We start from the raw sequence: 22,252 nt of genomic DNA on the forward strand, positions 1-22,252 counted from the left end.
TGTAGTGCTATTTTTGAGGCAAGAGGCTGAGAGATATTTGTCTCTTCAGGGAGTCAATTAAGACTTAAATATTTAAATTTGAGATATGTGTAAGGTTGTTTTGCTAAGTGAATGGTTTGTTTTTATTAGTTCCACAAATATGTACTGGGTGTGTGAGTGAGCCAGGCACTGCAGTGGCTATGCAGTAGTACACACCAAACCAGGGGCCTAGAAGTGATCTTTTGTTCCCCAAGGGTAGCCAGTAAATACTTCAAGGCACCGATGTGATAGGATCATACTAGTGAAAAATAGAAAGGGAGGGAAGAAAAGAGGAATAGGGGGATAAATGCTGAGTAAGAAAGAGAGGGAGAGAGGAGATGGGAGACAGAATGAGGAAGGGATGGGGGAGAAAAAGAGGGACAGACAAAGAGAGAGAGAAAGAGAGAGAAAATGTGAGAGAACATATAATCCAATCTTTAGATGTTCCAACATATGAAGGTTGCAATCAAAGGACTGAAGAGGCAAGGCAGAGGTGTCAATAAATTAAGAACATCCAGAGTATTATAGTATGGAAGCCAAGAGCCGAGAGTGTTTTAAGAATGGAATGGATCTGTTCTGTACAATATGTCTCCAAGATTGAGTAAATGAAAAACAAACAAACAAACAAACAAAATAACCAAACAAAAAAACAAACCCCAAAACCAACCAACCAACCAACCAACCAACCAACCAACCAACCAACCAAAAAGATTGAATAAACTAAAGATATCAAGTTTCCATTAGAGAGTTGTTCATATAGACATTTTTAGTATTAGCAGGTTCGGTGGTGTGATGCAGGACCTTGATCGAGTTGAGGCTGAATGTGAGGTGGATGATACTGAGCTATACAGATCCTTTTCTCGTTTGTTGATTGAGAGGTGCAGAGAAATGGCATGAAATATGAGGAGAAGAATAGAATCTGGGGCTTGAATTTCTGAGACTGATGGTCGAGGAGAAAATACTAATTAATGATCACAAGATAGAGGAAAAGAAGAAAGCCCTGGAGATGGTGGGAGACCTAAAAATTCAGAGCAGAGAGATCTTGGTTTGAAAACAAAAAATGGGGATGAAAGTCTTCATTTCTCTTCTTTTATAAGCCAAGGAGCTGGAGGACTTTTGGTGAAGCATAGTGGGTGCAATGGAGAGCAGAGAGTGTTGCGACAGTGCTTTCAGTGGCATAGCTAGTTCAGATTTTCACCGTAATGCTGGGGAAAACTGGAAGGGCAGAACAGTTCCTGACCGATACATGTAGAGAAGGTCTGGTTCTGCCTGTTTAATATCCAGTGTCTTGTTTCCATGGACACTGGAAACTGGAAACTGGGGGACTCATACCCTTTCCTCCTTCCTTCCTTCCTCCCTTCCTCCCTCCTCCCTCCCTCCATTCCTTCCTTCTTTCCTTTCTTTTCCTCTTCCTTCTTTTTTCCTTCCTTCCTTCCCTCCCTTCCTTCCTCCCTTTTTTCTTCCTTTCTTCCTTCCTTTTCACTTATATTTTTGAAATAGTGTCTCACCATGTAGCCCTGACTGTCCTTGAATGTTTGCTCCTCTTGCCTCTGTACTGTTGGGACTGCAGGAGTGGGCCACCATATTTGCTCTACTTCTGTATTTATACCACTGTTAGTGACAAAATTATACCAGTAATAATTATGCCGTTATCATTTCCTTTGAATGGGGGAAAACTCTTCTGAAAGGGGTGGTGAGATGCCATTCTGTGGTTCTAAAGTCAGTCTTTTCTAAATCTTCAAAAAAGAAATCGACAGTCCCAAGAACTTGGTGACCAACCGGGTGACAGAGAATACAGCCACCATCTCCTGGGATCCAGTGAGAGCCTCCATTGACAGGTACATGGTACGTTACACCTCCGCGGATGGAGAGACCAAGGAGATTCCAGTGTCAAAGGATCAGAGTAGCACCGTCCTGACAGGCCTGAGGCCAGGCATGGAATATACCATTCAGGTGTGGGCCCAGAAGGGGGCCAGGGAGAGCAAGAAGGCTGACACCAAGGCCATGACAGGTACTGTGACACATCTCTCTTGCCAAGAGTGAGTCTTCCTCTATAAATAGGGTGAGGAGGGAAACAGGAAGGACGGTTACTTTATATCAGGATGATTACCAAAGTGGCTCCCCATTGACCTTGTTTATGTGTGTCATATGTATTTACATGTTCATGTATATGTATGGATGCATGCATGTGCATGGAGGTCAGATGTTGATATGGGTGTATTTCTTAGTTGCCGTTCACATCATTTTTCTTGAGATGGTATCTGGTTTTGCTAAGCTGGGTGGTCAATAAAGCTCAAGGGGTCTTTACGGTCAGTAAAGCTTTCCGGGCAGTCTCGGGCCCCTCTGCCCTGATATTGCAGAGGTGTGCTACTGTCCCTGGCTTTTTATATAGGTAGTAGGCATCTGAATTTAGAATCTCATGCATGCATGTGAATCAGTTTACCCACTGAGGCTTTTCTTCGGCCTCATGGCTATCTTTTTGAGGTAGTACTTTGACAGAGAAACTCTAGTTTCCATCTTGGAAGGAGGAGATGGAGGCGATGGTAGAAAGTCTTCCTCATGTCATCACTGTGGGTGAACAGAGGTGCCTGGGTTGCATGTGTATGTGTGTCACAGGGACTCTGGTCATCACCTGTGGGTGATCAGAGGTTGCATGTGTATGTGTGTCACAGGGACTCTGGTCATCACTGTGGGTGATCAGAGGTGCCTGGGTTGCATGTGTATGTGTGTCACAGGGACTCTGGTCATCACTGTGGGTGATCAGAGGTGCCTGGGTTGCATGTTTATGTGTGTCACAGGGACTCTGGTCTTAGGTGAGCATTATGGACCTGGGCCTCCATGGGACCCAAAATTTGTGGTCCCTTTAGGCATTCTGAACAAGATCATTTATCTCCTGGAGATGCCATACATTTCTTGATGGTTTTTATTAATTTAAATTAGCTGGCATTAAAAACCCCTACATTAAACTATACTAAGAACAAAAAAAAAAAAATTCACATTAGAAATACGTGTAAAACAAAACTCCAAAACAAATCCTAGATGGCTTTTTCCCTCATCCCAGACTCCCTAGAGTCCTGTGTGGCTCTCCAGAGGCAACGAGTGCCCCGTGTCTTCCTTCTCCATCTTCTCCGTTCCTCTCCTCCTCTCTCCTCATTTTCTCTTCCTCTTTTCTCTTCTCTTTATTTTACTATCCCCATCTTAAACAATTAAATTACACTTCTCTCTTCTTTCCCTCCTCCTTCCTTCTCTCCCTCCCCGTCTCTTTCTCCATCTCCTCCTCTCTCTTTGCGTATGTATCTATTTTTGCACATGAGCTTGCCACAACACACATGAGGAGGTCAGAAAACAACTCTCAGGAGTTGGTTCTCTTCTTTCTTCATGTAGGTTCTGGGACTGAACTCAGGTTACTAGGCTTTGTGGCGATCTGTTGCCAGCAGAGCCATCTTGCCAGCCTAATCTTAAAGACAATAATGAAGTTATAGTCTTTCTGCTTCATAGAACTAGGAAAGTAACCAAGACAGACAGCCCAAGCCTACAGGCCGGGGACAGTGGTTAATCAAAGAGGAGGCAGAAACTGCCTTAAAATATGTAAATAGCTATGTGCTGCTTTGATTCTGAAGGAAATTCGGTTGCTGTATGTGATGGATAGAGAGCGATCCATGCCAGATGTTACGCTTTACAAAATCAAACCAAGCTGATATTACAGAGACTCAAAAATTTGTCAAAACAACCTAATTCAAAACAACAGCTGTCTGATTTCTATTAAAATACTGCAATTCAGTTCTCAGCTGAAATGCTACTGTGTAGAAAATAGCCTGGAGATGTCTTTTTGGGAAGTTCTAAATTAAAATCGCCTTTCATGATTTTTTTTTTCAAAATGGAAATTTCCATTCATATCTTGTTTGCTTAAAAATATGAACATTCTAACCAGCTTTGGTGGGAATTAGTATTTTTGCTGAGCTTCTGTTTTCCTGGTCTATGGTACGTGTTCACATACCAATGGATGCTCTCTGGTACGTGCTCACATACCCCAGCATGTCCTCTTGCTGTGTGCTCACAATCTGTGCATGCCCTCTGGTGTACGCTTACATACCCGTGCATGTCCTCTGGTGTACCCATGCCCTCTTGCTGTGTGCTCACATACCTGTGCGTGCCCTCTGGTGTGTGCTCACATACCCGTGCGTGCCCTCTGGTTTACGCTCACATACCCTTGCATGCCCTCTGGTGTATGCTCACATACCCGTGCGTGCCCTCTGGTGTACGCTCACATACCCGTGCATGCCCTCTGGTGTACATTCACATACCTGTGCGTGCCCTCTGGTGTACGCATGCCCTCTTGCTGTATGCTCACATACCCGTGCATGCCCTCTTGCTGTGTGCTCACAATCCGTGCATGCCCTCTGGTGTGTGCTCACATACCCGTGCATGCCCTCTGGTGTATGCTCACCCACACGTGCATGCCCTCTGGCATTTGGGTGGCAAGTCTATACAAGAAAAAGGAAATCTCTGCTTTGTCTGTACCTTGGCTGCCAGCTTCCTCTCCCCTTTTCTGGAGACATTCTCACTCTAGTCCAGGAAGGCCTCTGGGCTTTGAGCTCTCTGAAATCCTCCTGCCTTAGCCTCTTGAGTGCTGGATGAGTGACCACACCCACTTTCTTTCTTTTTAGATGTATAAACACCATCTCTTATTTTTGTACTTGGTATGTATTGAAGGCCATACACTTAGATGCTTAAGAAATAGAAATTTGTATTTTTGTGGTAACTTAATTGTATCCTAAGTCCCCTTACACATTATGGTCCCTAGTCTCAGTATGTAAGTCTTTGGGGGTTTCTCAGTGCTGGGCATTGGAAGCGTGCTAGATTTTCTTTGTCCCTGCAGACAGGTAGGTGTCTTTGTGTGATCCCTGGGTTCTGTGTGCAGGGTCCTTTCTAATTTGCAGCTTTCTTCTTTCCAAACCACTCAGAAGGCTCTGCCACCACAGAGAACCCATGTGCCAAATTAGGTTGTTCATATTTATTACTCTGTGAATCTACTGGGGAAACTGAGGCCCAGAGTCCCACCCTCTAGAGACTCCTCAATGTCATAGTCCAGGTCTTTACTTTTAGAAGCAAAGGCTAGGAAGGTCTGAGTAGAACAGGACTGACTGCCAGCTGCTTGGAGGCAAGGTGAGAAACGGGAAAACACAAAGAAGGGACATGAGAACTGATCAATTAAAATACGCGTATTTCAGGAACAATAATTACCTGGCTTCTCATTTACAGAAATTGACCCTCCTAAAAATCTTCGTCCATTTGGTGTAACACACTCTGGTGGGGTATTGACCTGGATGCCCCCCTCTGCTCAAATCGATGGCTATATTTTGACCTACCAGTTTCCAAATGGCACGGTGAAGGTATGAGGACTTGTTGTATTTCTTTTGGTGCCTTCTCTTCCAGCCTCCTTGTAGAACAACTGACTTGGACAAGCTGGCTTGACTTGCTGATCCATCACCTGCTAAGAACAGTTATCTGTGAATTCTGTGCTCTCATCATAAGGACTCACCTCTGTGCCTGCTTCCAGCTGACTGCTACACTGTGCTGGCTGTGCACTGTACCCATTTTATTGTCCATTCCTTTACTGCTTATTTTCAAGTTCTAGAGGCTCAAACTCAAGGCCTTGTGCATACTAACCAAGTTCTGCACCACTGAGCTCACCATCAGCCCTGCTAACCCTGACCCTCCTTCTGCTCCTCCTGCATGCTCCTCTTTGCCTCCTCCTGCTCCTCTTCCTGCTCCTCCCACTTCTTCTCCACCCTCCCCCCCTGCACATTGTTGGGCCTTTAATATATTTAAGTTCCAAGAGGACTGAGAAGTTTTTGTCTATTTTGTTTACTTTTTCAAGGAAAGCATTTAGGGTAGCACTTAGCATGTGGATATTTTGTTTTATTTTTGGCAATACTGAAGCTTAAATTCTGGGCCTTTTCACATGTTAGGTAAGTGCCCTACCCCTGAACTATATATCCCTAGCCATTTTTAGTATTTTTATTTTGAGACAAGGTCTCACTAAATTGCTGAGGCTGACTTCAAGCTTGAACTTGCCCTGCTTCAGTGGAAAACAGCTAAGATGAGAGGTATGTGCCACCACTCCTGGACACCAATACATATCCACTAAGTAAATAGATGACCATCATTTCAAGGGCTGGCCTTGCACAGGAATCTCTGAAGTCCAGCAATGTTACCAAACTTGGCCAGTAGAAAATTGTCATTTTCTTTCTTTGGCAATAAATAAACAAACAGATAAATAAGAAGGGAAAAAAGGACACTGATTTATTCACTATTCCAGTGTATGCATCTGACTGTCCTGTTTGGAGAGTTAGTCCAATGTTTCTGGAGTGAGTAAAGCATATTCCGAAGGAGTCCTTGAAATACCAACTACTTCTGTGTGTCTCACAGATAAGACGGCCAGTTTTGCTTTCTTTTAAAACACATGCTCTTAGTCCAACATTGTCAGCCTGTTGGTGAGAGCAGTTGCTATAGTCAGTGCCTCAACAGCTATCTGAAGGCACAAGCCCTTAGGCAACCTGGCTGGTGCTCCTGTGGTGGCCATGCATGTCCGTGGTTCTCAGCCAGCCTTTCCAGCCCTGGTGACTCTCCATGGCATGGCCCTCCAGGGACGTGACTGACGTTCCTTAGGACTCTGGGCTCCCAGTGAGCACTTGGAGAGCCTCTGATGCCATTCTAGTAAATGCTGTTGATGCCCAGGGTGCTGGGAAGAGAAATGGAACTGCCCACTGTCTGCTGTCTTCTTTGTTTGTAGGAAGTGCAGCTCCAAAGAGGCCAGCAGAGGTTTGAGTTGCAAGACCTGGAACAGGGTGTCACCTATCCTGTTTCCTTGGTGGCCTTCAAGGGTGACCGCCGGAGCCGGAGTGTGTCTACAACCCTTTCTACAGGTAATGTGGAATCCAGCCCTTTAAATGATAGTGAATAGAAGAAAGGCTTTGGAGAGGACAGGGAGGGGCATGGGGTTATGGAGAAATGAAAGTGAGGCTCTGGGTTGCAAACAAATCCACCCCATAATGAAAGGGCTAAAGAGAGGGAGGTCGGCAGAGCTGAGTGGTGTTACACCTGGGAGAGTGAACCTAGGACAGTGAGTGACATGAGTCTAATTAAAAAGTGCATTTGCAGAGTTCCATGGGAACAGAGTGAGTGAGGAAACCAATATGTGAGCCAAGAATCGGAAGAAGCAAAGCAGTGTAGGAGGAGATGAAATAATTTCCAAACAGTAAATTGCCTTATAATGGGGAAAGCGGCATTGTCTCTTCTTCCTTCCCTTCTAACCACACTGTCCTTCTTCTCGGTCGCAGTGGACGCCCGTTTTCCGCACCCCTCAGACTGCACTCAGGTTCAGCAGAACACCAATGCTGCCAGTGGCCTCTACACAATCTACCTGAATGGCGACGCCAGCCGGCCCATGCAGGTGTACTGTGACATGGACACGGATGGAGGCGGCTGGATTGTGAGTCCTAATGGTGCCCAGAGGAGCTCTGTGGAATGCCTTCTTTCTTAGCCTAGAGAGATGGTCATAGCTGCCCCAGTGGAGGTCCTATCTCTCCTCTGCTCATGGGGGAAGGAGCTTTGATGGCTTGTACCTATTTGGAGAGAGATCTTATCCCACTGTAAAGAGAGAACTTAGGGCTTAACACTGGCCACAGAACAGACTTGGCTAAACCAGGGCTAACGACTGTGAGTTCATCATCGTCTACTAACGCCTGGTATGGGATTCATTCCTATGTTTTACCCTCTTCAAAGCACCTTCAAAAACACAACCCGGTGCTTTAGTGTGAGGGGATCGTCATTCTTGTTTTACAACGAGGGAAGCTCTTTAGTTGAGTCAGTCATACATGTCAGCGACATTCTGGAACCACATTCCAGGAGTCACACCTGCTAGATCCTTGGTCTTCTTGATACCTCATCTCAGGCCATCGAGGGTGGGAATGCACAGCCTCTTGGGGATGCATCCTTTGAACTGCATTGTCTGGTCTTTGGTCTACACCTTGGCTCTGTAGGACAGAACACAATTCTAGGGCTTAGATTTGGGAGTAAGGCCAGAGCAGGGAAGCTTGGGCTGTGTCTGGCTGAGTCCTTCTGTCCACTGTTTCTTTCATTGCTTGCTGACTCGAATCTTTTGTGAACCTTTGAAGATTGCAGGTGGATTGTTTTCTTATCCTTCACTTGGCTTCTCCCTGTGTCTGATCCAGTTGAGGTTATTTTCCCAAGCGATAGGCAGCCTTCACCACCTGTACATTGCAACCCATTGTGGGAAAGAGCAAGCATGGTCTCAGAGTGTCCAACTAGGTTCATTGACACATTTTCTCAGGCCTCTGGGGAGCCAGACATTTTTGAGCAGCCACAGGTAAAATGATAATCATCTGACGAGCAGCAGCGAAGAAAACTTAATATCTGCACAGAGGCAAAGAATAGTTGAAAGTCTGTTTCATCCAACAACTGGTTGGGTGGCAGACACTCTTGATTTATAAAAGCAACACAACAGATTGTAACATGGGAGGTCTCCCACCTAAACAGACCCATAGGGCCGGGCCTGCCACTTTTCATCAGCACCATTGTAACTCTAACCATCAGTTCCTTCAGGCCTATAGCCCAATTTCCTGCCATTGTGCCTGTAATTGCCCATTGGCAGGATGTCTGTACTGTTTAGTGTAGCCTTTTTGAAAGCTAAGTTTGTACAAGGAAGGAACCATTTATCTAAGGAAGAGAGAGAGAGAGAGAGAGAGAGAGAGAGAGAGAGAGAGAGAGAGAGAGAGAGAGAGAAGAGATATTTTTGTTCTTTGTTTACACAACCCATAGTATATTGCACAAATATTTATTGAGTAGCTACTGTGTGTCTGACACTGTTTCCTAGGCTAATGATCTGGAATGAACAAATAAGATGCTTCAAAAGGAACTTGCTTTCTGTACACACATGTAAATGAGCTTGACTCAAACACAGCTATAGAAAGAACTACAGAATCCACTCAGCATTGTAACTGTATCATTCCCAACAGGCTATAGATGAAGACTGTACAGAGGTTTCCTCCAAGCCACATGCTCCAGAAGATATGTGGAGTCCTAAAAACTTCTCTATTACATATTTCATTGACCGTTCCTGTGTTTTATTTGGCTCAAGGGTCTTCTGTCTGTGAAAGATGACCCAGGCTTCTTTTGAGCTTTTAAAGTCCTCTTATGAAAATTGTTCTCTGTCCTCTAGGCAGCAGGAACCTAATTTGATGAACAGGCAGAAGGCCTTTGCCCCAAGGCTACCCAGGCAGCCAGGAGGAGGCTGGAAAGAACATCAGAGAGCACTTAAAGTCTCAAATCTTTCCATCTTAGACACCTAAGGGTCACATCAGGGGTGCTTTCCCCAGGCATTTCAATGCAATTTTTCCTTTCTCCACCTGATTATGTCACACAAGGGAGTGAGTAACTCCCCCAGCACAATGGCAATGCTGGGCTGTACAACTGGACAGATATTTTTCCATCTCTCCAGATTTATTTCCTTTTACTACTTTTTAAGTGGTTCATTGTAGAGTGTTTTAATCTCTGAATAGATTGAAAACCTCAATCAAAGCTGTCTGATCAAGATGTAGGACTTATCTGTGTGGGCCAGTATACTTACATATGATATACTAAAAGGCAAATCAGCAGTTATCGAGATATAATAACAACTTGTTATCTGTATGTGCCAGCCTCTGCTGGTTTATGATTTGCTGACCTTGCTGAAGCCTCCATTTAAGCTCTTAGGTGACAGGGGCTCATTATGCCTTGATCTGACAGTTCAGAGACGTGAATTTTGGGCTGTGGTTGTGGCTCAGTTGGTAAAGGGCTTGCCTAGCAGGCGTGAAGCTCCAGGACTGTTTTCTGGCACCACAGATATCTGGATGGGATGGTACATGACTGTGATCTAGCACTTAGGCAGCAGAGGCAATTGGAGTAGGATTAAAAGGTCCAGATCATCATTGGCTACGTGTGAATTTGAGACCAGCCTGGACTACACTGAGAAAAAAAAAGATGTTCAAAAATTAGCTAACTTAGGCTAGGATACATCCAGTAAGTGTGGAGATTCCAGAGTCAGCTTCCCTAGACATACTGGGGCATTACTCAAAACCAAGCACAACAATACAACCAAACCTTAAACCCCAAATATGTTCGTTGATTGGAAATAGAGGCATTGGTATTATATCTTTCCTTAGATACGCAGGCTCAAAATCAGTCCCAGCCTTGTGGTGGGGAATGCTGTTTAACACAGTGAACAGACACATAGGGACGTGTCAATACTACGCCCACCCTAGTATTCCACTGTCTGTGACACAAGAAGAATCCGAAAGCAGGGTTGACACAGGCTCCTCATCAGGAAAAAAAATCTTCCAAGTCTTCAGGAATGCTACTATGGAGGAAAGAGAGCTGGAAGAGCTAGACTTTTTCACACTTTCTGACTGAAAGACCGGACTGTGTAATACCCTTGTGTGAGCCAATAAATGGTTGTATGGATGTGGCTAATTTTCTGGACTTTGCCATCTGTGAAATGGCATCGCTATTTTTTCTTCAGAGCCAACATTCAATAGACAGCCAGTAAATGGTTGTTATGTAAGTAATGAATGAAGAACAAAGGAAGCAATAAATAAACAAATAAGCGGGAAGCTTTAACAAATGGGCAACCAAGGAAAAGAGAATAAGAACAGCCATGCTAATTAACAATGTTTCTACTGTGTGTAATGGCTTTCTGTGGTCTCCCCTAAATTCTTCTCACCAGCTTATGCCCATTTATGGGGCACTTTTGGAGGACATGTACCATTCCATCTCGCCTTCCCAGAAATGGTGTGGCAGACCTTTCTTTCTCACTTGTATCTCTGCTTTACAGTGACCTGGCCGAGATCAGAAACCAAAACGACTGACTCACTATCCCCCTGCCAGGAAGTGTCTGTGGCTGACTTGGAGCCTGGAACATTCTGGGTGTCTTTATACATTACCCCCTTGCCCACAAAGCCATAATGGTGCTTTAAAGGGAGCTAATTGTGAGCAGCCATTGGGGGACTTCAGCAGGGTCCCCTCCTAGAGAAAAATGTAAAGATCACACAACCATTGGGTTTCCTTCACCAAAATTAAGATCATGGACCATAGACTTCTGTGTTGGTGCCTCTTCACACCAATAGACAAGTACACAGGGAAGATAGGTGGAGATTCCGTTCTAGCCTTGGGTAAGTGGTAATCATCACTGAGTGAGCGATGACGGCTTTTAGCTTGGCTCTCAAATTCAAGTGGAGTAATAAGCATCACCACCATTTTCAACGCTGTGTGCAGGCGTGTTGGAGTTTTGGGAACTTTTCAAGTTTATTTCACGTAAATGAGTCTGATTTACTCTCAGGGGAACCGACCTTCCTTTCTGAGTAGAGATCTTCTTGTAAATAAAGTAGCACATTCCACTGAAATAGAACTTAGATGCCAGTCTCCATTCTCTCATTTTCCATTCACTCCCCAGCCCACTCCAGGCTGGCGCTCTCTCTCTCTCTCTCTCTCTCTCTCTCTCTCTCTCTCTCTCTCCACAGCCTTTGCTGAAGTGGCTGCTGGTTTCCATGTCACCAAATCCCAGGGAGGAGTTTTGATCTTGCATTTCTTCCCCTCTCATCAGTACTGGGCACTATGGACCATTATTGCTCTCTGTGGCTTTGTGATCCAACACTTTTCTAATTTTCTTTCTATGTTTCTAGTTGCTTCTTCTCTCCTGAATGAGAGCATCCATGCCATGAGCATATTGGAGGTCTTCAAGGGTTGATTCCACGCCCCTCCCTTCTCACTTCTGACTTTCTTCCTATATGGCAGTAGCTTCCCCTGTGCCTTCATTTCCCTCAGTGGATTTTTATGCTCATTAGGACAGCGTGGTTCCGTAACAGTGGCAGTGACAAGCCACCCCACACCCCCTCCCATGCTCTAATAATACACAAGCTGTCTTGCTCATGCGTGCAGTGCCTTCTGTGGGTTTGCCAGTTGGTTCTGAGTGGCAACCCAGCGTTCAGGCTGCTTCCATTTTTGTGAAGGGGCCAATGTTACATGCGGCTTTTACCAAAAACCCCACCTACTCGTGTCTTCCTGCTTACAGTCTTTTGGCTAAAAATAGTCACATTGCTTTTTCTTAACTGCAAAGGAAGCTGGAAATGGCCCTTTGTTTTTAGGACCAGGAAAGTGAGGTGGGACTTGGTGACCTCCTACCATTTTTCCCAGGTACACTCTCACCTTTGAATCCAAGCCTAGGTCTCTCTTCAGTGCCCTAACCCCTTCAACTGGTTACACAAGAACTTTCTTCACTAGGAAACCTCAGAAGGAATTCATACTGGACCAGGGATGGAACTTCGTGGTAAAGCACTTGCCTAGCATGTGCAAGACCCTATGTTTGATTCTCAGAACAGCTAAAAAGAAAGAAAAACAAGCAAACCTCCAACTTGCAGTGTCCCCAAGTGAGCTTCTGATACACTCACAAGAGACACATAATATACTTTTCTTTTTGGTTTTTTCCGAGATGGGTTTCTCTGTGTCACCCTGGCTGTCCTGGACTCATTTTGTAGACCAGGCTGGCCTTGAACTCACAGTGATCTGCCCGCCTCTATCTCCAGAGTGCTGGGATTATAGGCATGCACCACCATACCCAGCTGACAATAAACTTCTCAGAATCTTCCTTCTGCAGGAATAGCTGATAAGTTACCCAGTTCTGCAATCAAAACTCCTCTAAACCAGGAGTTCCTGTGGTGGGTTGTCCTAAAAACATGGACTGGAATTCCAATGGCCAATCAACTCATGTGTGTGTGAACTCACACTGTTGACTCAGTGCCACATTCTAATGCCTGTCAAGGTTAACCTTCTGTCAACTTCTGTCTGTTCTCAGGCACCTAATGTCTAAGCTCACTATCCCTGTGAGCACAGCACAGTGCAGTGGTCTCCAGACTGGTTGTCTCTTCCAACTCTTGCCACTGACCAGGCTGTTCGCGACACTGCAGCCAGAGGGGTCCGGGGAAGACCCCACTTCCCACTTATCATCCTCCAAAACTACCATTGCTTTTTACAACAGGCCATCTTCAACAAACTGAATCCCACATGGGTTGACTTTTGCCCATTTTCCAGCCTCTTCTCCTAGCTTTCCTAATGAGCACCCCAGGCCACCACAGCCCAGCCTTCCTTTCCTTTGCCAGTGCTCCTGCTCCTCCTGCAGCCCTCAGCTCCTTCCCAGGGGAGGGTCCGTGGCTCTTGCTTAGGTGCAGTCCTGCTCAATCTTTCCTTTGTAGTTCTTGTCATTGACCTAATTGAGTTCTTATTTGCTTGATTACTTAATTCATGTCTATCTTCTTTACTGGAACATTTGCTCCATTTGGACAGGAGCCATTTCTGTCTTATTCCTTTTGCCCACCACCTTGCATGGCTTCTACTATATGGTAGATGCTCAACAAATACTTGTTGGGTGAACTTCTGTTGTTCCATAAATTCTCCATACTTGATATGTTAGGATTCTTGAGAATTAAAACAATTGCTGCTTTCAAACTATTTAAGTGGAAGATAAAAGATGGCACATAAATATATCATGTTTCAATTGAGTCGAATAGTTGAAGGTTATATGCCAGAGACAACAAAGATCTGGAATGTTCTGTCTTACACAGCTAACTACTACAATATATCACTGGTTCTCTCAAGTTTTTCTGTGCTCTATGATTGACATTTCTTGAGGGCAGAAGTGTTCCCTGTTATGTACTACACATTTTCATACCTGGAATACATACTTCACCTAAAATTCTTGTTAATGTAATAGACATTATAGTCAATATCCTGAGATATAAATAAAGATTGCTTTTAAAAAAAATGAAGATGTACCGTTGCAGGAAGTCAGTGTATATGCAGGTTCATCGTTTCCTCTCACCTCCCACAACCACCTGGAAAACACAACTATCATTTCCTGGCCCTTCAGTAATGTTCGTTGAGTGGCAGAGCAATGAAAGCATTCAATTTCCCTTCTCAGGTCTTCCAGAGGCGAAACACTGGGCAGTTGGATTTCTTCAAGCGTTGGCGGAGTTACGTAGAAGGTTTTGGGGACCCCATGAAGGAATTCTGGCTTGGTATGATCTCTGAGAATCAGGGAGGTTGTGGGGTTGTGGAACGATAGTATCTCTCTTGACGATTGGGGTGATTAAGGAAGCTCCCTGTTTTCAAGGAGAGGTCCAAGGATAGGGACCCTGTGTGGTGTGGCCACGCTGATGGGAAAGATTTTGCACACCAGGGATGGGTGAAGAGATAGGAGTGCCTGAAGTGGCTTTCCTGCCATATCTATGCTCTACAGAATCTTTCCAGAGCCTGTATTTCACGTAATAACCACAGTAGAAAGACAGTCAACTGATGGATCCTGGCCTGTCACGCAGACAGTGTGCTAGCAATTTCTGTAATTCTCCTAGTGCAGCCAGGCATTAAGAACATTAATTTTGCCCATTTTCCCTCTGCTGTCTTTTGAGCAGATGTTCACAGAGGGTTAAATAGCCAAACATCTACTGGGAAATTAAAAAAAAAAATGAATCTGTGTATGCAGTGTCTACTAGAGTAGATGATGTTTGTGGCTTGCCAGGCACGGGGTCTCCTTTGGGATTCGAGGTTGCTGGTTAGTTGATCTGTTCTGCTGCTCGTGAGACGTGTGCACAGAGAAAGGCCTGCTTCTGCTTTGTAGAGGTGGAGCCTCTGGGCGGATGACCCCAATACTACACACCCACACCGCCTCCCACCTGATGGCATTCCACGAAGTCATTAGCATAGCCATGAGAAAGAAATGAGAGGGTGAGAATATTAGCGCCTCAGCAGAAAGTGTTCGGAAAACCAACTTTATCAGCAGAGAAGATAAACACGAAGATGACTTTGAGCTCTGAACGTCTCAGATGCAGACAGCGAGAGCTCACACACACACGAGCTGATTGGTTATTAGAATTCCTTTCCGTGTTTTTAGGACTTGATAAGCTACACAACCTCACCACCGGCACTACCACTCGGTATGAGGTGAGGGCAGACCTACAGACTTTCAATGAATCCGCCTACGCTGTATATGATTTCTTCCAAGTGGCGTCCAGCAAAGAGCGGTACAAGCTGTCCATTGGGAAATACAGAGGCACAGCGGGTAAGAGGGCTTTCTCGTTCCAGAGTCTCTCACTACTGTCATCTAAGGGTTGGTTTGCCCTGCGCCACGGATGTGGGCTGTGGAATACGGTATACGGAGGCTGGTTGTCCTCACTAACAGCGGTGGTCATGCTCTGTGGAGGGGCTTGACCATGAAGGAAGTGAGAACAATCTTTAATTATAAAACCGGAAGTTTGGTATGTTCCCCCTCCCCCACGCTCCTTTTATTCTCCCCTGGCTTAGGATGTTGTATGTTTTTGAGCAGTTTTATTCTGAGCCTTTCAGTGGACTTCCTTCCATACCGTGTGACTGTGATGCTTGACTATATAACTCTGTGTTATTTCAACATTTTGTGGTATTTTGATGTAAATTAAGAAAGAAAAAGGAAAGTGCTGAGTCAAACAGTAAGAACCTTAGGTCTCATTAACTTACACAACAGGGTCAACACAAAGATGAAGTTTATCCCAAAGCAGGGACTCGCTTAGCCTCTCGTAGCTGCTCACTGGATTTTGGCCAATGGGTGGTGTATCCAGTTGTACAGGGAAAGAAACAAAACTAAGCACCACGACTGAAAACGCTGGGATTATACTGACAATTTTTTTCTTTTTTTGGTGTCATACCCTTTTAACTTTTTTTTTTTTTTTTAAAGAGGGAACTGTGTGACTATTGCTTTAACACTGATATTTAAAAATGGCATTCATGGCTTTTAAACACAGTCTGTCCCCTGCCTTTTGACTGATTCCAATTTTGGTGTAAACACGTAGGAATGTGTTACTGGCTAGACTGGCTGACTGTATAGGACATGGTCTCCCTTCTCTAAAGCATATGGAAAAAGAATAATGTCTGCAGGCCAAATGGTATGGAAAATAGAGAGTAAAGGAGTGGGGGATGGTGGTACATCAAGGACTCGAGTGGCTGGGGGAAGCGTCTTGGAGGACAGGGGCGGGGGCGGGGGGGTGGAGTTGTGTCAGAAGGATGGGAGGAAAAGAAGGTGCTCCCCACATCTGAGAGAGTGGGGGGAGGTGGGGTGGGGAAGGAAGTGGGGAGGCAAGGGGTGGGGAGAAATAGAAGACGAAGCCAAGGCAAGGGGGTTGCTTTGTACCCAGAGGCATTGTAGGGCATCTCAAAGTTGTGTCCTCAAGGATCTCTTGAGGTCTGAGGTTATGATCTGAAGTGGTCCTCTCTGAAGGGAAAACTCCTTTGAGTTCTATAATGTCAATTCTTAAAACCATAATACGAATTTTGCTCTTGTTTCTTAGTATCTAGCAAAGACCCTGGTGCATGCTTAATGAGTTTAAAACAATGAAATATCATGGAGGATTTCTCTATGTAACCTCTTGGGTGTTTAATATCTTACTAGGGACTAGATCCTGAGTTTGGTGACCAGGTAGTGTGGGAGCAAGTAGGTACCTATCAACAAGGTATTTGCATTTGGCCAAGTTCAAACTGTCCAAGGATTCTAAGCAGAGACTGCATGGGAAAGAGTGTGTGAGAATTGTTTCTGGGGAAAATAACTCCAGAAAAAGGCACTTCTCTGCTTTGCTTTTGCCCCTTCCCTCCTGCATTCTGCATCTCTATGGGCTGGGGATGGGCTGCACAGCACGCAGGCTAAGTGGAGTATAAAACATGCGAGTCAGCCCTGGGAGTCAGGCTATTGGGACAGTGAGTGGAAGGGGCCAACATATTCTCAGCTAATTGACTGTCTCCCAGGTACATTTTTTTGCATTTTAACTCTGACTAGGGGATAACTCCTGTTCTAAAGTTGCTCAGGCCAACAAGGCCAGTCAGTGAGGGGTTTTCTGTTTTTGTTTTGTTAATTCAAGGAGTAAAAGGGAGCTTGGATACAACTGGGAAACACAGATGGACCTTTGTGATTATCAGGGTAGTTACAGGATGATTTAAGCGATCATCATAATTATTATTTTAAAAAGACATCCCAGGCTAGCAAACCACTTCTTATCTTCCTACCTCTGCCTCTTGAGTGCTATGACTCATGGTGATCATGGCAGTTTAATACTAAAATAACTTAAATTCACTGTCTTGGGGGACCAAGCCCATTACATAACTCCTACCTCATCTCTAAATTACGTCAGATTGTATTCCTGATGGCTTCTCTCCCACCATTTAGTATAATAGAAGACTTACAGGCCAGCCTTCAGTACCCCCCTTGTCCCCCGCCCCGCTCCTGGTGGCCTCCTGCTCAGGTCTTACTCTACCACCTATCTAGCTGACCGTCATGCTTTCGGACTTAGTCTTCCCTTCACACCTCATGGCTGAGATCCTCCTGAACAAGTTTTGAAGTCAGGTGCTTCTCTTTGGCTCCAGTGCCCTCTGTCTCCCCCAAACCAGATGCCCTTGCTGGCTCCTTGGTCAGGACTTCATGCAGATCCATCTTCCTAGTTTGTCCCTTTCTTTCCCTTTCCTTTCTTGGGCCATTAAACTCTGCCTTTTCTGAGCCTAGTTAACACAATCCAGCAAATGAGCTGATGCTAATGGAAAACGGAGTCAACATATTCTTAAATTAATGTGATTCTTCTCCCAGGTACCTTATTTGCATTTTAACTGTGACTAGGGGATAGCTCCCATCCTAAGGTTGTTCAGGCCAACAGGGCCAGTCAGTGGAGGATGTCTTTTTTTAATAGGAAGCCTTGGGAGACTCTCAAATCACACAGCATTTTGGCAGCCATCTAGTGTTCCCGTGTGCCCCGTCACTCCTGCCTTTATGTTCTGTGTTACAACGGTGAGATCGGTGGCATTTTAGATTTCTTTGTATCTGCTTCTTGGTTCATATGAGGGTTTTAAAAATCTAGGAAGCTTTTGGCTATGATGAGGCACAGTGTAGAAGACAGACGATATCGCTGTGTGTGCCGCCTATTCCTGTGTCGAGGTCATGAGTGCTTTTATTACAGCTGAAATGCACAGCCTTGGTGGAAAGGCTGACCAGCTCATTGGACACACCTTGAATGTTGGTTTAGATCTATGAGCTTTCTCACAGCATCTGCCTGTGAGCTTGAGGCCAGCCTGGTCTACAAAGTGAGTTCAGGACAGCCAAGGTTACACACATAGAAACAGTGTCTCAAAAAACAGAAAACAACAAACAAACAAACAAAACCAAAATGCTTATCAGCAGTTTCTCTCAATCCCAGTATGAGGAAATCTATGCATCACTGGCTTAACTAATTTTTAAAAATATATTTACTTATTTATTCATGATGATGATGATGATGATGATGATTCTCTATGTAGCTCTGGCTATCCTGGGACTCACTCTGTAGACCAGGCTGGCCTCAAACTCAGAGATCCACCTGTCTCTGCCTCTTGAGTGCTGGGATTAAAGGCATGTACCACCACTACCCAACTTTTAATTTATTATTTTTTAGCCAGTATGTATTCCAGTCTGGCCACAAACTTGTACTTGTCATGCCTTAACTTCCAGAGTTCTGGGGTTAAAGAGTGTCTATCACACCAAGATTATCTTGGTTTTACTTAGGGAAGATAAAAACTCACTGAATCAGAATGCTACCTCGTCTGGGGCCAGTTATTTTCATAAGCATGCTCATTTTCTATATTTTGAACAAAAGGGTGGTTTTGATTTCTCAAAGGTAGAAAATCCATATGCAGGAATAATAATAATAATAATAATAATAATAATAATAATAATAATAATAATAATAATATCCCATACAGACCAAAGCTCACTTCCTTTTTCTAGTCCAGAATCCAAGGTTAGATAACTGAAGATATCTTTGAGAAAGCATTTGTCTGGATTCTTGGAAAATAAGCTCTAGGAAGTTCATATTCTAGCTAGTAAAGCTGTACTTATTAAAAGAATGTTACTAGGGGAGCCATTGTGTGTTATTTCAAGCTGTAGTTAACTGTCTGCAGGAAATCTGGAGGGAGGAGAAAATGTGCACAAATAAAGTGGCAGCCTGTCTTTTTCTTTGACTGGAGGACACTCATGGAGCCAGGGCCATCTTGGTGTCCGAGGAGCAGCCTCTCGGCCCTGTTCTTACACCCCTGCCATGCTGGGTGAGGTACTAAGGGACACATGTTGAGTTTATAGACTTGGAGGGACAAAGTGGGACCTTCCCTTTGCACAAGGTGCTATTAACTTTGTAGAGGGACATGGAATGTTGGAGGCTGAACTGGGAGCCTTGAACTTCCTAAGGGTTAATTTCCTCTGTGCCCATGGCCTCAACGCCTATGAACTCTTTCCATACCTGCTCTAACTCACCCCAACAGCTTTCCAGAACAGGAACTTGACATCTCCACAGCCTAGCATGGGGCTCACCCATGGCAGACATAGCGTATGTCCTCTGGATAAGTATGAGGACGAAACTGCAGCGACTACGTGAAGGGCTGTTGAAGCACAGAGGGCATGCTCCTCACCCATGTGCCGTTTCTAGTTCTGTATGCCTGGGGTGAACCTGAGAATTTACACTCTTAGTGGGGTCTAAGGTAATGTTAGATCTTAGGGACTCCCTCCCTTGTTGAAGGCTGTGAGAGATAGAATGCACTTTGTAGTAAGAATAAAGCCTTATGTGGGATTGAGGGCACCCAGGGTGAATCTGTGTTGCAGAAAGAATTGTCATTTTAGAGACTGAGGACCAATAGTTGAGTCTTGACACTCTCATTTATGGAGTCTTGGACCTTAGGTCGCTACAGGTGAATCCCGAGGACTTCATTTCCTCATGGGATCCAGAAGAGCCCTGCCCACCTTGCAGGCCTGTGAGAGTCACAGCAATTAGATGTAAATGTGAGTGTCATTGTCGCAGGAGGGGAACTTGATTAAGCCTGTGATTGATATGGGCTCTTATTGCCTTTTATGAGCTGAAAAAGAAAGTGAACTTATAAGTGGATGACAAATGTGGTAGGGAAATAGGTGCAGGACGAGTGAAGTAATTAAGGCAGATTCCAGACAGGATGTAATGAAGCATTAAATTGTACAAATGTCCCCAGAGGGGCTCTAGAGCTTCAGGTGTGTGCCTGTGCGTGTATGTGTTGTGTGCATGTGTGTGTGTGTCTCTCTCTGTATGTGTGTGTGTGCATGCGTGCGTGCGTGCGTGTGTGCGTGCGTGCGTGCGTGCGTGTGTTGAGGTGGAAGAGGAGGATCAATGAGGAGAATCTTCTTCAGAATTAGAGTTGAGCTATGCTGTAAGGGAGGTTAGGGTTTGACCAATGAAGGGCAGAGGGCAAAAGGGCCCTAATAGACACAATGGGATTAGAGGCCGAGAGTAGGAGGCAACCCAGTAAGGGCCTGTTCTCCACACTAGTAGACACAATGGGATTAGAGGCTGAGCGTAGAAGGCAACCCAGTAGCAAGCACACCCAGCAAGTAAGATGAATCATCTTTTCCTAGGTAGAAGGGATGCTAGACTTGAGACAGTGAAATGGTTATTTCCACAGGGATGGGAGATGGAGAGTGAGAAGGAAGGCTGTTGGGTGAACACAGGCCCTCAGAGATGAAAAGAAGCCTGACTGGCAGCTGTGAAGAATAAGGAGGGTGGTTTGAGAAAGAAGGGCTCCATCAAGGGTATGAAAGATGTGCCAAGCAAGGTGCATGAGTTTTGGGTCAGGGTGTCAGGAGAGTGGTCACCACGGCGAATGCAGAAGGACAGAGAGTGTTTATATTGCACGCAGGGGGTTAGACACTTGCCGTGATGGTAGGGCTTCCAAGTAAGAACGCTGTTGAGGGTTCTGGAGAAGCGGGCCTGGTGTCTGAATGACACCTGTTCATCTACCTCGCCTTCCCACATTAGCCATTCTGAGAGAGTCGTGACCATCTGCAATACACAACTGGGTCCTTGGTGTTTTCATCCTAGATGTTTCCTGCTGGGGCCTATTTCCTCACGACTCTTAACTCCCTTCCTATCTCTCTTGCAGGGGATGCTCTTACTTACCACAATGGATGGAAGTTCACAACTTTTGACCGAGACAATGATATTGCCCTCAGCAACTGTGCGCTGACACATCATGGTGGCTGGTGGTATAAGAACTGTCACTTGGCCAACCCTAATGGCAAATACGGGGAGACCAAGCACAGTGAGGTAGGTGGCAGGTGAACATCTTTTCTATTACCGTATTTGCCTGTCCCTACTCTCAAAGAGACACAATCCAGGTTAGTGTGATAGCTCCTCTCTCTCTGAAACTTCTAGTCAGGGCAGGAGAGGCTTCGCCAGACCACACAGTGTGCACTGCACTACCACGCACTTTTTGAGCTGCAGGTGCACGGGGGTGAATTGTTGTACTGATCTATAAAGACTGATGATGTGAGTCACATGCCATCTCACTTGATTTTTAGTTTCTTTTGTAATATTTTTGAGACAGGGTGGGTCTCATGTACCCAGGCTGACCTTACATTTGCCTTGTAGCTGAGGATGACTATACCCCATGATCTTTCTTTTAATTTCTGGGAGCATAGGCATCTGCCACCACATCTGGCTAAATTTTTGTTCTTGTTCATCTGTTTACAGAGACTCTTGCTATATAGCTGGCCTTGGAGTCTGGATCTTCCTACCTTAATCTCCTGAGGGCTAGGGTTACAGGTGGACACCACCATATCTAGCTGTCAGTGCTCCTAATTCATGAAAGACGCTGTTAAAGGCCAGGTTGCTTTCACAAAGTTCCACAGGTTAGATGGCTTGAAGACAGACATGCATAGCTTGCAGTTCTAGAGGCTGCCTAGTCAGAGATCAGAATGTGAGCTGATGCACTCTTGATGGAGCTTCTTAGCATGGAGATAGACACCTTCTAGCTGCATCCTCACATAACGCAGAGAGAGACAATCTGACCACCTCTTTTTCTATTGTGGGGCATCCAAAATGACCCCCAGAGAGCTGCTTCTGAATACTACCCAATTGGGTCAATAAAACTTCAATAAACAGATTTTGGGGACAACACAAACATTAGGTCCCAAACCAGACGCTTTATTGTCTTTCCTAGTTGTCCCTTCATTATCCCAGAGCTCACACAGTCCCTCAAGCAGTAGGCAGAGAGGATCTAAATTAGGCCAGACCCATCCTTGGCTCCGCTCTAACCCGGGTCACCTAGAGTCTGCAGCGAGCAT

At 45.1% G+C, this 22,252-nt stretch overlaps 1 protein-coding gene across 2 annotated transcripts in view; it reads left to right on the top strand.

Moving 5' to 3' along the window:
* Nucleotides 1-22,252, top strand: part of TNN (tenascin N) — a 69,586-nt gene that overhangs the window by 44,808 nt on the left and 2,526 nt on the right. For both annotated transcript variants that reach the window (XM_084800088.1, XM_084800089.1), the window contains 7 exons: nucleotides 1,766-2,029; nucleotides 5,281-5,411; nucleotides 6,815-6,947; nucleotides 7,362-7,513; nucleotides 14,051-14,147; nucleotides 15,020-15,187; nucleotides 21,070-21,233. In XM_084800088.1, coding sequence (XP_084656214.1) covers nucleotides 1,766-2,029; nucleotides 5,281-5,411; nucleotides 6,815-6,947; nucleotides 7,362-7,513; nucleotides 14,051-14,147; nucleotides 15,020-15,187; nucleotides 21,070-21,233 — 1,109 coding nt within the window. The remainder of the gene's footprint in view (nucleotides 1-1,765; nucleotides 2,030-5,280; nucleotides 5,412-6,814; nucleotides 6,948-7,361; nucleotides 7,514-14,050; nucleotides 14,148-15,019; nucleotides 15,188-21,069; nucleotides 21,234-22,252) is intronic.

The sequence above is a fragment of the Acomys minous genome (genome assembly GCF_964271855.1).
Source record: "Acomys minous genome assembly, chromosome: 1".
Lineage (NCBI taxonomy): Eukaryota > Metazoa > Chordata > Mammalia > Rodentia > Muridae > Acomys > Acomys minous.